General features: G+C 36.3%; 1 protein-coding gene across 1 annotated transcript in view; it reads left to right on the forward strand.

Annotated features, from left to right (window-relative positions):
- The window catches only part of LOC145681142 (E3 ubiquitin-protein ligase HERC2-like), a 314,525-nt gene that overhangs the window by 57,615 nt on the left and 240,174 nt on the right, over nucleotides 1-16,736 (forward strand). Inside the window, 4 exon segments of the mRNA XM_081752576.1 lie at nucleotides 7,686-7,889; nucleotides 8,746-8,975; nucleotides 11,167-11,282; nucleotides 13,779-13,886. Of these exon segments, the coding sequence (XP_081608702.1) occupies nucleotides 7,686-7,889; nucleotides 8,746-8,975; nucleotides 11,167-11,282; nucleotides 13,779-13,886 (658 nt within the window).

A 16,736-nucleotide genomic window follows, 5' to 3' on the forward strand; every position in this document is an offset into this window, starting at 1 on the left:
AGTGAATATACTGTAATTGGCGCGCTTAATGTAATGTAATGGGTGCACTGAAAACATATTTAATTTCTTCCTGTTTCCCAGTTGATGGTAAAACAGAAATAGGAAGACGCAAAAGGATTCTAAATAATAGAAGAGTTTCTAATTTAGCCAGGCCCGTATTTATATATTGTGCGCCCCTGTGCTCTAAATAGTTTGCCGTCCCCAGTATAACTGATAACTGATAAAAATAATTGTTTACATTATTCGCCGTCAGTAATGGTTTACTGGTATCTATATTAATAATACAATAAGTTTCCTGTCTGTAGCGTTTTTCAACTCGTGAAACATAATATATAGAAACATGAAATGTTAATATATGTTAAAGCTCTCAGAAGAAATTATCCAAATGTCCTATTCCAGGTCCCTATGTCATACCTGAGCTGCGATATGGGAGTGCAAGGTCCCCGTAAGAATAACATGGGAGCATTTTGAAAATAATCGAAAACGACCAATATTAGAGTTGAATTCATAGTTTTTGGGGTCACTGAGATGAATAGTGACAGTTTTAAACCAATTGAACTTTTAAGGTCATACTCCACTCCCCAGGTTGGGGGTGGGGTTGGGGGGAATTTTAAAAGTAAGCGAAAACTAATATATTAGTGTTAAATTCATAGTTTTCGAGGTCGCTGAGTTTAATGGTATCAGTTTTCATGATGTTCAAGTTCTTCCTCACTTCTTGGGGTGGGGGTGGGACAGGATGACTTATTAAAAATAATCAAATAAGCTAGCTAATTAGTAACTAGTGTAATTAGAGTGAATTAAACATATTAACTTATTTTCTTGCGCTTACGCGGGACCCTGCGTGTTGCTAGTTTTAAATATTACTTTATTGTGAATCTTTAAAAAATATCTAAAATTTTTGCCGCTCTGTGCTCGAGCACAGAATAGCACTTACCTAAATACGGGCCTGAATTTAGCTCTTAAAGGGTTTCCCATAAAGAACACAATTTTTGAGTGCATAATAACAAAAATTTATTGATGAAATTAAGTAATTTATATGTTTTTGCAGTGTATGTTACTTGTGATTATGTTTGAAATATGATATCACTCAAATGCCCTCTACGGCTGTACAGGCACACTCTTGTTCTTTCGATGAAAGTTTCCATAACTTTTCAGCATACGAGGGTCACTACGAAAGTTTTGAGATGCGAAATAACTTACATACTTAAAATCAATGTACACTTCATTTTCTCAAAGTATTCACCATTACACTGTACACACTTTTGCATCCTCGAAAACCACTTTTAGAAGCAGTGTTGCCAGTCTTTTTCTTCAAGTGTTGAAAGTTCATTCTCGTAAGCCACTACAGCTTCTTCAGGGCTGCAAAATCTCTTCCCACGCATGCGATCTTTGATCCTGTGGAAAATCACACGGGGCCACGTCAGGGCTATACGGCGGATGAGTCATAAATTTGACCTCCGTAGATTCCAAAAACTGAATTGTGATGTTGGCCGTGTGTGCAGACACGTTGTCATGATGAAGCAGGATCCCACGCAATCCAGTTCTTGGACGCCGTTCCCGAAGCTTGTGGAACACTTTTGTTAGGCAAACAGTGGTGTACCACTGAGCAGTAACAGCCCTTTGTTCTTCAAGTGGAACAGTGGCAACATGGCCAGATTTGGAGAAGAAAGTTGCGACCATCTTCTTCCCCACATTTCGCGGTCGCTTCACTTTCGTGGGTGGATTTTCGTCTGCAAAGATCCAAAATGTAGACTGGCGTTTATTTTCAGGGTCAAATTGATAGATCCAAGTCTCATCACCAGGAACAATGTCAGAGACGCGTCGAAAATTGCCTCCATCAAATCTTGCAAGCATTTCTTCACACCATTCCACACGCATGCACTTCTGCTGTTCAGTCAAAATGTGAGGCACCCAACGAGATGAAACCTTCCTGAGCCGAAGATGATCATGAAGAATTTTTGTTACTGCTGGCGATCCAATGTTCACTGTTGATTCAATGTCCTTGAAAGTTGTTCGAGGATTTTCTCGAATCATTTGTTCCACAGCGGCAATGTTTTCATCTGACACAGCTGTTGCCGGACGTCCAGCTCTCTCTTCATCTTTAAGCGATGTCTGGCCTCTTCTGAATTCACCAAACCACCGAAAAATTGTAGCACGGGAAGGAGCAAGGTCTCCAAATGTCCCCTGCAAACGGTCAAGGCTTTGTATCTCGTTCAAACCACTTTTGAAATCGTAAAAGATCATTGCCCGAAAATGTTCCCTTTCGAGCTCCATTCTAGATAGCCGAATACTACTCACATCAACAAACAAGTGAAGGCGATAAGCGAGGCGAGTTGAAACTTGCTTTGCTTCTTTGCTCTGGATACTACTACCGAACGCAATTGTTCGAATTCAAATACTATGCCACAACAATGCGTATCTCAAAACTTTCGTAGTGACCCTCGTACTTGCACGTGCACTTTATTCATCACGTTTGTAGTTAGGTTTCAGTATGACAACACTGTTCTGTCGTGAATCGCTCCATTCCTACGCTACAGAAAACGACGATCATGCGGTGTTCAGCTCTCCGTGACTACTAACTACAACAGATGAAAATCGTGTAACGTTCAGTTCTGCCAACTTACTACAACAGAAGTGTTGAGCATTTCAAAAGTTGCGTCCTTTATGTGATACCCTTTACTTCTACTGAAAGACAGTCTCCTACTACAGACGCGAGTTATTTGAGTTAATCGTACGCATAATGCTTAAGTTACCCATTTTATAAAATACAATCGACTCAGGGCGCAAAATTTCAAAGTCAGACGCACTCGCCAATCCAAACATGGTTGGGCCGCGGTGGCTCAGTGGTAGAGCGTTCACCTCTGGTGCATGGGGTCCCGGATTCAAACCCTGCTCCCGCCAAGTGAACTTTGTGGTGGACAAACACCGTGTGCGTGGGTCTTCTCGGGGTTCTCCCGTTTTCTCCCACTTTCTTCATTCCACCATTTCATTCATTTCTCATAATCACCGTGTAAAACTCAAAGATTTCATTTCATTTTTTTCCAAACATGGTCGCCTGTATCTCTCACGTACAAATTATGAGAGTCCCCCCCTCCGCCTTTGGTTTCACAAAGAAAGATATTACATCAGGGCATAAAATTTCAACAGACAATTAGATTCAGGATAATCAATTTTGAATTGGACAGTTCATATACATGTTTAAAAATATCTACCTTAAGACTTCACGTTTGGGTAACGCACTCTCTTTGCACTGAAGTATCAGATGTGGGTTGCAGTTTTCGAACCAAAGTCCTTAAGTAAAGGGTCATTGATAGAAATTGTCAGCAAATCATCTAGTTTGTCAGTCTTCAGTGAATTCCTGTAGGGAGTCTTAACTATGTTGAGACTGCTGAAGCCTCTCTCATATGAAGAAGTACTCACAGGTAAAACTGCGTGACAATTGGAAGCAAATTTGGGAATCTCGTAATGAAGTTTTCACTGTAAAGCTTTTTTTGTGTCTGATTTCAACGTCAATGTGAAGACGTGCCCGTTGTGTAGACTACACGTTCCGTGTTTTCTCTCACTCAGTGACAATTATTTTAGTGCGAAACAGAAATTGCGCAGCCCTATGAGTTTAGGCAGAAACCATTCCTACTGAACATTGGTCGCCAGCTCTAAATTTCTAGTTGCTGGACCTGGCGACCGGAAATTTTGCGCCCTGAATCGACTCACTTTTGTTTAAACTTGCGTTTACTTATCTTGTGTTCTAGGCCTTTCAATTGTTCTTCATTGCATGAAACATGTTGAGGGTGTATCCTAAAAAGCTAATTATTCTAAATATATACAAAATACAGGTCAGCGTAAAAACACCAAGGGATAATTAATAAAGAGAGGCCAAATCGAGCTGTGAAAGCATGCCTAAAACTAGCTGATTTAGTTTAAGTTATTTACAATGAGAATTATGTAGTATTTTAGTTTTATTGCTATTGCAATATAATTTCAAAACATGCTGAAAGTTATTAGTTATACGACTACAATTTCAACTTCGCTGCGAAAGCTAATTTAAAACATATTAGTGTCATCAGTGTACTTTCCTAATGTTTAAGCTATTCTTGCATTTTTAACTTTCGTGAAGGACTTTTCATACTTCGAATCCGTCCCACTGGCCTTTTTTTCTTAAATGTCTTGTTTTATTATTGTAGTTTTTAGCATCAATTTTCCATCATTCGTTGGAATTTGTAGTTTGAAATTACCCAGACAGAAAATGCAGGTGGTTTACAGGCGCCTGTGAAACATGCATAAACAGGCATATTTTTAGAGGCGCCTGTACATGCGCCTGAAAATGCAACACTTTTAAACGCATGAGACATGTATCGATTTTTTTCACGATCATGGCATGTTCATTTCACGGAAACAGGTAGTTTTCATGTTGATAGGGTTGCAGCCTTGCAACGTGAAAAATGTGTGTAAACAACATGTAGAATGGAAAAAATGAAATGAAATCGTTAAGTTTAACGTCCCACGATTATGCCGGTTAGGCTAAAGGAGACGGTGATAATGAGAAATGAGTGAAATAGTGTAATGAAGAAAGTGGGAGGAAACGGGAGAACCCCGAGAAAACCCACGAGCACGGTGTTTGTCTACCACAAAGTCCACACGGCGCGAGCTGGGATCAAACCAGGGACCCCAAGCACCGGAGGTGAACGCTCTATTACTGAGCCACCGCGCCCTCCATGTAGAATGGAAAGACATGTACGTAACCGGCATATTCCATGTAGTTGACATATACGTTACCTCATGAGGATCTGACGACAGCTGCTTTTCATTTGATAAAAATGTAATTGACATGTGAAATACAGGTGTTAGCGAATTAGTGGGCGTGTTAGCGGAATATACATGTAAAGTACACCGCATTAAGTACTATACATGTGTCAGGACCTTGCATATGTGCATGACAAACTGGAGACTTGGTGCCTGAATATTACATGTTTCCTACATCTGTGACATTAATGATTCACTCCAATTAACCTTGTTCATTGCATGCACCTGTTTAACCTGTTTGTTGGCAATCATGATTATTGCATTATTCGTTTACTTGCACATTGCACATAGGTGGGTTCACACTTCGCATGTACATGGAGATAATACAGGCAATGTATTCAGTTGTAATCCCATGTATTATACATGTGTCAGAACCTTGCATAGCGAATGCCGAATTGGAGACTTCTGCCTGAATATTGCATGTCTCCTATGCCTATAACGTGAATGTTTAGCTCCAATCCACCTTGTTCACTACACTATCTGTTTAATCCATTTATTGGCAATTATGATCATTGAGTGCTCTCGTTCACCTTTACATTTCCTGTACACTGCACGTACGTTAGTTACACACTTCGCATGTACACGAAAATAATAAATGTAAAATAACATATTTTACATCATACGTTTTCCATGTAATGCAATAATATACATGTAATGCGAATGTCACATATTATATTACATATTGATAAACAGGCACCTTCCTTATACTTTTCATTCTTACTGTATTGCGAGTGTTATCAACAATCCATTCAAGGTACTGTACATGCACATATTCCCTCCATTTACTTGCATGTGAGTGACTATGTGTACATTGCATGTTCTCATTTTAATGTACAGGTTCTGTACAATGCGTGTTTCTGTGCAAAATTTCCAACAGAAGTTTAATACTTTTTCGACATGCATATCACCTGAAGACAATGTGCCTGTAATATTTTCTTTACATGTGTTTTCGCCGAAACAGGCGCCTGCATAATGCCTGTCAAAATCTGACAGGCTTTTACAGGCAGTTCCATATACAAAACATTGCATGTTTCCACAAAAAAATTTCATAATAGTATTCGTACTTTTTAATACTGTATTATGTTACTTGTAATATTTTACTATTGAGACACACTGTAGTTACTCGGAACTGACAACGCGAAGCTTCATTTTACATTTGATAAAGATATACAGGCACCTGCCTGTATATTGGCGCCTAATATAGTATATATCATTTTGGTACACATTTAAATACTACAGTAAAAGTAATATTCATGTGCGGCAGCCAAAATGGCGTTTGATCTTGAGCGGTGCTCTCAGGTCAACAAATCCGTCCTCTTACAGTGACGTTGCCAACGCTGTGGTACGGGAGTCCGATTCAGCTGACATGGTGTTTGTTCCCTTTAGCGAGTTTGAGGGCCGCTGACGCTGGTAGCCACTTGACATCTCTCTCATCTATTTGTAAAGTTATCTCAAATTTAAATATTAAATTATTCTTAGGGAAACCTAATAAAAAAAAGTATTATATTGTGCAGTTAACTTCTTTTAGTGGTTCTTTTTACTACTACAAACAGAATCACAATGAGAGTTCAAATATTGTTTTTAAAATATTATTCCGACCAAAGCAATCATACATAAAATATAAAAGTGATATTATTCTATTCAGCTTATATATGAATTTAGTTACAGAGTGTAGGTTATATTTTGTTAACTGCAAGTTCCGCATTTTACATTGTTAAACCGATAGGATACACACTTTAAAGGAAATAAATACGAAACAGTATAGAATTGTATTCTCAAAAAATGTTTGAGAATTAGCACAATATTAGCACAATATTAGTACTTGAAATTAAAATGTGCTTATTTTAATGCATTCGAAAAAAATCACAGCTCCTATCACTTCTGTCGTACACACCTATGTATCTTCTTTTTTAATTCAATTTCTGAAGCTTATAAATATTTAAAATCATGGAACTGTAAGATAACCAAACATTCTGGTTTAGCTGGGACAGTTTTTTTTTTGGGGGGGGGGGTACAACCGTTGTCTCGTTTTTCTTATTCTCAAACGAGACATCTAAATGTCTCATTTTTGAGCAAATATGAACAGAATAACCACTATACGTCCCATAATAGTTATTCAAAATACAAATGATCAGAGCATATTCTTCACTCTTTCGCTACACTAACAAACCAACACTGATTGTTAAACTTTAGGCTGTGCCTGGAACTGGCAATTGTTGGGCATTACCATACGGTATCACTCTTGCTTGTGTATTTTGTAACTTGAGAACACTACTGGCGCCAAAATGCAATCTGGGAATTTTACACCTCTCGCCATTCTCTGGCGATTCATATGCGGCTCGTTTTTGCAAGTTTAAGTTCTATTCATTTTATGGAAATGGTTTCAAAAAATTACAAGTCACATTTTTAATACCAATTTATTTCTGTCGTGAACATTTTGTATGTTTTTCCCTCACTTTTTAACCTTGGGGATCCAAGGATCGGCTATTCCTAATCGATCTTTAGGGAGTCAATCTGGTCAATCTGGGCCTGGTTACAAGTTCAGTATTCGCCCACTGAAAAGCAAATTTCTGACTAGAAGTTTGGCAATAGCGTTTCGCGACCACATTTGTTCACGCCAAATGTCAATTCGGCTGCTTCGTGGCGGGGACAAATAGGTTCCTTGCTGACATCCCTATTAAACCATATTCATTCATTTTTTTATTCAATTCGGCTGCTGCACAATATAGTACTAGTGTTTGAATTATTAGTTAGGCAATATTATAAACAACAAAGGGAAGACGTCCGTGTGCACCTTTTTTGTATATAGTTATTCAACATTTGTATTGATGTAGAAAAATCCTCTTAAGCTTGAAGTTAACACTGTGTTACATATCCATTTTCAGGCTCATAACATAGGCCAATATCAGGAAGTTCTTTCCTGGGGCTGGGTAGCATGGTCAGGGTCAACTTCACCTGGGATTGCACCACAGTGCTGTGAAACAATTGGTGAATTAGGGGTAAACAGAATATCGTGTGCAGAGCGCTGTTTGTTGATCCTGACGCAGAGCGGGAAAGTTTTTGTCATGTATTACAGCTCAGAAACTCAGGTAAGTTGCTTTTGTAATAAAAAATGTTAGGTTTTATCAAATAGTTCTATAATGTTGAAAGCTAGAGGTGCATAAAAGAAATTTATAGGAGTGGAGTTTTTCTCAATAAAAAGTTAGTTTTTTAAAAAGAATACTTAATGTTTTGCATTTTTGTTTCTTTATTATTTTCTTAATCAACTACTGTCTTTGTTTTGCGAAAACGGATTCTACAATTAAAAAAAGTGCCATTACAATATACAGTACGTTTGAGTTCTATATTCAGTCCAGGACTGACTATGTTGATTGATTTTCAAACTGGCATTGCATTGTTTACTTGTTATTCAACCTCACGTATTACATTGGCTAAACTACCTTATCAGTATCTGACGCTATTTATCTTGTCATGTATGATTTTTTGGGTTGCCTATATTCAAACTGGCAGGCAGGAAAACACTACCAAGAAAGAAAAAATGTATTGTTATAAAATTACGCTTACAACTTGTTCTCCACTCAGTGTTGTTTTACTGCTGAAAATTTAATTTTATTTAATTTGAATTTGGGAGTTAGAACTTGATGTCCTGACCTTCTATGGTATCAAAAGACAATTTGTAATGAAATTCTAATGAACTGAGTGATAGTTTTTCATAATGAACGCATTAATGTTGATTATTTACATGTAGATTATTTACGGTTATCCAGTTAAAGTATGCAAGACACTTTGACATAAATTGAAAATTGTCCTTGAAAATTTATTAAATGCACAAAAATTAATACCTAAAATGAAAAATTAATGTGAAAGGAAATGAAGAACCTATTTTTCAGTTGAACACATACAAAATATGTAACGATTTTTATTTATTTTTATCTATTATTTTAGTGTCCTCAGCTTGTGGAAGGATTCGGCGATAAGGAAGTCATTAAAATTGCTTCTCACCCTGATGGAAAACATTTTCTTGCCCTGACGTCAGATGGAGAAGTGTACTCATGGGGTAATGGTGATGGTGGTAGACTGGGTCATGGGGATAACAATTCCAGAGATGAACCTACTCTTATTCAAACCCTTGTTGGGAAGAACATTGTGAGCATTGCTTGTGGAAGTACATACAGGTAAGAATGTATTACTAGGATGATTAACATTCCTAGATTTGAAGTTACCAGCTAAGTTGTACATTATTTTTAAGGTTATAATACAATCATTACTCTGAACATTGTAGGCGAACTAGCTGAAAAATTCAAAATATAGCATTTTACATACTGAATATTTGGAGTATATTATACATATATGCTTCAAATATTCAGTACATATGCAGCGGACTCTCTTAAATTCGAACTTGAATAATTCTAAATATTGGATAATTCTAAGAAAAAAGTTTATTCTCGGAAAAAGTATTGAAAATATTGGTAAAAATCAGGTAAATCGAACTTTTGGACATCTTATTTGGATAATTTGAAACAGAGATATTTAGTATTGGACAGATTGCAAACAAAAGAACACAGTTACAGAACTGCTTACGATTGTAAACAGAACTGCTTTACGGTTATCCAGTGACAGCCAAAGAAAAGAGGCACAGAAACACAATCTATCTGGTGATAAAGAAGATGAAGACAAAATAGCTATGAAGTAATGAAAAATGTGTGCCAGACTAATCTGAAGTTTCCGAAATGTTCGGGGATGTAAGATTTATTGAATGTCAACCAAGTATTATTAAATGGGTACTTCACGCAATAAATGAAACAGAAAATTTTGTTGATCGTATAAAAACAATTAAATCATATTAAACTGAGTTCACGAACTTTAAGTGAAAAAAGATAGTTAAGTTTATTACTTGTACGTGTCTTTTTGAGTGTCAATTCAGTGTATGTGGTACTGTACATAAATGTGTTTTCCATGATACATGAGGCATATTTTATGTGCGAGTAAATGTCGTTTGTTTATTTATGATATTGGATCACGCAAATAATATCCTACTTTAAAGATAAGTCTTGTAACTGATTTGTTTTTAACCAAAATTTCTTTCTTTTGATAAACGAATGAATTTAATAAACAAAATTACTTTTCTATAAAGTCTCAGTATAAGTTACCATTTGATAGTGTGTCTTGTATCATTTTGCCATCTAGTGGTGAAAGAATTAACTATTAGAAGAAAAGGAAAAGGAGACGTTTTGTCCAATATGATGTGTTTGTGTGTGTGTGTGTGTAGGTGGTGTGAACTTCGAATTTGTATAGTCATCTTGACAAGTTCTTTTTGGCACATATCTATAAAACTCCACCCCAAAATAGAAAGGAGATGGAAAATTTATTGAAAGATGAATGTGTTAAACTTGCTATAAGTGCATTAAATATGTTATTTGAAAGTACTCAAAGCAGCCCTATTCCTAGAAACAACTGCGTCTACTCATTAGTTGGTTATATTCCAATACTTAGAGGGTGAGGTGCTGGGCGGAGCTCATTTGGTGATCCTGGGATTGTGACTGTAGCTAAGTTGAGAAGGAGTCGACACAATACTGTAATAGTCTACTACATGTTAATGTTTTTATATTGTAGTTTTGTTCCCAGGATTTTAGGTATTTAAAATACATCTTCTTGAGTATTTCAAATTTTTTTCATATTTCCTTCGACTTCGAATTAAAGAGTCGAATTGAATTATTTGTATAATTATGCATTAAAATCATCAGTGGCACAAGTCACTTAATATATGATGAAAGATGTGGATCATTTCAAATATTTGGGAAGTGTTGTGACGACAGACGCTTACTGCACTAAAGAGATCAGATCAAAAATTGCCGTAGCCAAAGAGGTGTTCAACACGAAAAGATTACTCTTAACTAGCAGGCTTAATATCGGACTAAGGAAGAAGCTGGTCAGGTGCTATATATGGGGTATTGGACTATATGGTTCCAGAGACTTGGATATTACGGAAGTTAGAGAAGAAATATTTAGAGAGCTTCGAAATGCCGTGTTGGAGGAAGATAGAGAAGGTAAAATTGTTGGAGAGAGTAATAAACTAAGATGTTATAAAACGGATAGGAGAGAAGAGGACGGTTTTAGCCAGCACAACTGGTCGATGATTCGAAAAATATAAGAAAATATTGGAAGTTGAAGCTTGAGATCGAGAAACATGGAAGAAACATTTCCAGGCTCGAACGTAGAAAATAAACAAATAAATAAAAACCCTCATTAGTCCCACAGGGAGAATAGATGATAATAATAATGATAATTTTACTAGGAAGTGTAGTTCTAAATATGATGCAGACATGTTTCGGGATTTCATGAAAATCTATACATTTTTCTTTCCAGTGCCGCTATCACTGCTAGTGGTGATTTGTACACATGGGGAAGAGGAAACTACGGAAGACTAGGCCACGGTAGCAGCGAAGATCACAATGTTCCAACAGTAGTTGCAGGACTTAAAGGTGAGCATTGGTTGTAGATCTTTATCACTTGATGAGGATACAGAGTTTCGTCGTCTCTCTTAATTTCGAAGTTTGTGAAGTACTGCACTTACTCACACTGAATGATTAGTATTAGTATACGCTTGATTTTTCATCCTTAAAAAATCATAAATTACAAGGACAGCACATACAGTGTGTTTCAAAAAGTATGACCTGATTTTAAAAGTCCATATGTATTGATAAAAACATGCTACAAAAATGGGATCAATTGCAAACTTGTAAAATCGTCAAGTTTTAGCAGTGCTATTACAAATGCTCTGTGTATCCACTAGCAGCAGCACGATCAACATCTAGACGATAGCTAAAGTCGTCATAAGCGTTACACAATGTGTCAGCGTTTACACTTTTACCTTTGCACAAGCATCTTGTCTCTTCAAATTGGCGATACCAACGACGAATGTTTTTGGATGCAGGCGGATCATTGCCAAAACGACGACGAAAAGCACGCTGGATCGAAATTACTGACTCAGTCTTTTGCAAACTGCAACTCACAAAACGTCTTCTGTTCAGCGGACGCCATCTTACTACTGACTAACTGCAAACTGAGAAGACGAATTGACTAACATTTAACAGCGACTTTCTGAAACTCTAGGCCACGCCCATTCAAACAACACTCATTTCCTTGCCGGCACTTTTGAAACACGATGTACAGAATTTCCCCAATCTTGACGAAACGAAACTTGGCACGGAGGTATACCTTGAGTTGCATAATGTGCATGTGAAATACTTTATGTGCCTGAGTTTTAGTTCACGAGTTACGAGCCATCAGAGTAGATGTTTTGATCCAAGTTTCACAAAGGATTTCAGTAATTGCGATTTGTCACAAAACAATGGAACAAACGTGTTAATCGTTAATTTGAACCATAAGAAGGTAAATATATCATGGTCTCTCAAATCTTTATTTATAATATTTACTTATAATAGAGATAAATTATGAATATAATCTTTGCTATAAAATAATGAAGGATGAAAAATCTCTGGTTCTTTTCTTTCTTTTTTTTCTTTTTTTTTTTTTTTTGTATGATTTTATTTAATTTTCTTGTTTTGGATATGGTAACTTGGTGAGGACTTCCGATTACCCACAACTTCCCAACCTATTTTCATGTTCTTGACCAATACTTGTCTCTTAGCCTTATAAAACATACAAGACTGTTAACTATTATCATTTTCATTTTAAGAATATTAGTTTCGGCCTTTGACTTTGACCTTGTCATGACGAAATTTAGTACTTAACCTTGAGCAGTCTCAATCAGATGTAGCAGAGTTTGTAGGTAGAGGCTACCAATGCCCTTGATATCGATTGTAATTTAGATATTTTGAATCTTTGCGGGGAAATGAAAGTTAATGTTTTTATTGGCCTTGATCGGTTAAAATTAAATTTGGCAAATTTCTAAGTAGCCATCAATAATTACCGTTGTGCCAATTTTGGTCCAAACCAGTAAAGCCGATCCTTAGATGTAATATTCTGGCTCATTCTGTTTTAAACTTTGCTGACCTTTGCTCGTCTCCGAACATTATAAAAGATACGGTACTCTTTAATATTATCATTTTCTATTTTCAGGTAATCATTTGAGAGATTCATGAGTTTCAGCTTCGGGAGTTAACCAAATTTTGCTTTTGTCTGAACTCAAGTTTGTCATCTATGACCTGCCGACAGCTTTGTTCAAATTAGTCTATCCTGTCCTGAGACCCTTGCTTTAATTTTTTATAGATCTTGTGTTATTTTACTATTTTGATCGTATTCAGTGTAAACTTTTTTCCAGCAATTTTATATTTGATTATTGTTCTTATTTTTGAGAAGCATGTGTTGACCATTGTGACGGCGACAAATAAACTCAGTGCTGATCTTCCCGTTAAACATATTAATCAGTAATTCAGTTAATTAATGAATATTTCCCTGTAGCTCAAAAGAATATATGGAAAATTGAGAGTTAGAAAGCTCGAGTGGAGGGCCAGTGTTGGATTTTATGTAATTTTAGTAATTTTTTTTTGTTTGAGTCAGTTGTATTTCAACGTAGCTCCTGGCAACATTGAAAAGAGAGAAGTAGTGTGTGTATGCTTCGATGATGGGGTGCAAGGCCATGGTTACGGACTTGTAGTGGCTCTGACTTGTTTTTATGTATAGTCGAAGCAATAGTGTAAATTATTTCAAATAATTACAGTCTACTTTTTATATGATGACTTGTGTCATTAATAGCTTAAAACCATAATGAAACAGGCAGGTTTATCGAACACTTTAGATCTACAACGAGGTGTACTTTTTATTGGCTGGTAATGTTTATTTGAATAGTCTTTATTTTCGTGCTAATGTCTGACATTATTATTTCTAATGAAGGTTTACACTCGTTACGTATGAAAATAACATATTTTACTTTGTTGTCATCTTTGTTTATAATGTCGTGAAAATAAATTCAAATTTACACTATTCTGTCCTCACTTTTTAAATGTATTTTCCAGGTCATCGTGTCATCGATGTTGCATGTGGTAGTGGAGATGCCCAAACTCTAGCAGTGACGGATGCCGGGGTTGTTTTTTCGTGGGGAGATGGCGATTATGGCAAATTAGGTATGTCTGTAATGTCTTTAAAGCCATAACACTAAGTAAATGTACGAAGAAAGAGCAATTTAATTTTTAAACGTAGCATTCAAATTAGAATAGATGATTCCTATTGGTCATAGAATTTTCCTGTGCATCATAACTGAGAGATTTCCTTCAGTTCTTAGAGCTCTTGTGTTTTTTCTTGCTTGGTACTGGCTGAGGAAACCGTGAATAATCTCAGTAATAAAGTGAAGGAATTCGATTTTGATAAGAAAGGTACGAAGTGGTAATGAAGATTAAGATTGAATTTTGCTAGGAAGACAAACAAATGTCTTCACGTATTACGTATAAATATTATTATTATTCTTGTATCCTGAACACTTTTTCTGGATCGAGATTTAAATTTTACTAACAAGAGAAATAAATACTAATGATGTTCTGGATACTTTTCATTGGATCGAGATCTAAATTTTACTAACAACAGAAATTAATATTAATGATATTCTGGATACTTTTCCGGATCGATGTTTGTAGTGCAAAGATTGAAGTTTTCATGCCTTCTTAGCCAATACTTTTCATACTTTTTTTTTCGGTTCACAGTCCCCAAGTCAGAATATAGGCTGTGCCTAAGACATATATGTGTATATACATTTGTAAAGTCTTTTAGAATAGAGCTAAAAGATTGTACCCGGGAGTTTGGACTTTCCCATCGCCTTTTATTGTAAAGTTTTTCCTTTTGAATACAAAATATTACAAATAAGTACAAGTGCCTCTAATTACTTTAGAGATTTGTTGGTGAAGTTTAAAGGAACCCGATGAGCATGCGTCTTAGAGCGTATTGGATAAGTGCCTCCCAATGAGCATGCGTCTTAGAGGAAAGTTGGAATTCTCAATGACTGTGCGTCTTACAAGGGAAGTTCGGGAGAAAGCACTCGCCTACAGAGAAACGAAGCATGCTATTTGAAAGACGAATTCATTCATGCTAATTACAACAAGCTAATAAAATTCCTGTACGGTCGAGAACTTTTCGAGAGATTCAATTTGGAAATTTATATGAGAAAATGAGTATATGCGCATTTAAAGGCGTGGAGTACAACATTATTAGCAACGAATATCAACATATGAATTGAAATCTATCAGAGGTGACAGAAAAAAATAACTTTTGGAATAATTAACGGGTTTATTAATTAAAATTAGTCATTATACTGTTCACAGTAGTGATAGGTTAGAGATGAAAATTGATCACGGTTATTCTTCTGTTCTTTGAAGAAATGACGCAGGCAAAAGACTTCCTTGCACCGTGAACATTTTATATGTGGAATTGCGTTGCATCCGTCAAGAGAACAGTGCATATAACCAAAGCGAAAAGCAAATTCGACAGATGATTCGAAAGGTATGTAATTTGTTCGGCAACCTGCCGTGTGGAAGGCAAACTGAAACAATCCAATGTATCGTGATGATCGGAACTGATTCATTAGCATGGACACGAACTTTATTATTTGATTTATGTGGTACATCATAACGTCCGGATGAAGTTCCATACTATGTACAAATCTCCTGCATAATCTTTGATTGGTCGGAATCGAAACACATCAAATGTTTGTACAAATCGTATGCAAATCGTGCATTTAACATTTAACCTCTCGAAAAGTTCTCAACCTTACAGGAATTTTATTAGCTTGTTGTAATCAACATGAATTGGTCTTTCAAATGGCACGCTTAGTTTCTCTGCAGGCGTGTGCTTTTTCCCGAACTTTCCTTGTTAGAGAATTTGGTGATTAGTGCATCTCAATGACAGCGCGTCTTAGAGAAGTGGAAAAGAGCTCAATAACCAGGCGTCTTAGAGCGTGTTGGAAGGGTAGCTCTCAATGACCAGACGTCTTGGAGAGTTGATGTTTTGATCAGCCGAGCGAGATTGACGTCTTCTGTAGTGTGCTCTCCTTTTTTATCCTAAAGTGTCGGCTCCCTTCGTTGATCTCCGTCATTTACCGACTTTTGGCAATGGTGGACGATGTCCTCTTCGTGAATGTCGTCTGTGGAGTGTTTATACCCAGCACGTGGTGTACAAACATGGTTACATCCAGCATGGTGTGAAAACACATGGAACCTTACAATATACATAAAAGAAAACGAAACTTATTATTAATTCGCTTATAGTTTATGAAGTAAATACATGTTTCGACAAGACACGACATAAGATCATTTGCTTACTTTCGTAATTAGTGGGACGGATGAGCCTACAAAATTTTCTCGAATCGTGGAATCAAATTAGATACATTTGCCCTCCTTTCCTGTTTCACATCGATTTTTAACTCATACTTTGATCAGTAAAAGCAAGTGATCAGTGTGAAGTGTTTAAGAATTTTGCAGATAAAATATTTTCATTGAAATGTTGAAGAAATTCAGAGAAGTCGCCTACACAGGAAGATACGTGAGGAGGTGAACATAAATTAAGATATAAATACATACTCGATTTAATCATCAAAAGGCTATTTTGTCCGACGATGCTCACAAAGGCAAGTGAGTGAAATATAAGAATTTATAAATATATAAATAAAAGTTGCGAAAACTACATAAAATATTTATTTTCTTCATGATCAAGCTTCGAATTTCGTATTTACCTTTACTTGGGTCTAACATACGATCCAGAGGAAATGGATTGATGGTCTTCCAGTTTACAAATAAACTTATCTAACCGTTTTCATATTGACAGCAGACGGATATGATGACTGCACAGAGACAAACTATATCTATAAGTGGTAAAAATTGTGGGAAAAATAATGTCTGATCCTTAGAGGATTTCAAATACCATATATAATCTTCGAAGAGGGCGGAGGAGAGGAAGAGACCCTGACGACCTCGTTGAAAAGTTCGATG

The sequence above is a fragment of the Thermobia domestica genome, chromosome 3 (genome assembly GCF_964235325.1).
Source record: "Thermobia domestica chromosome 3, izTheDome1.hap1.1, whole genome shotgun sequence".
Lineage (NCBI taxonomy): Eukaryota > Metazoa > Arthropoda > Insecta > Zygentoma > Lepismatidae > Thermobia > Thermobia domestica.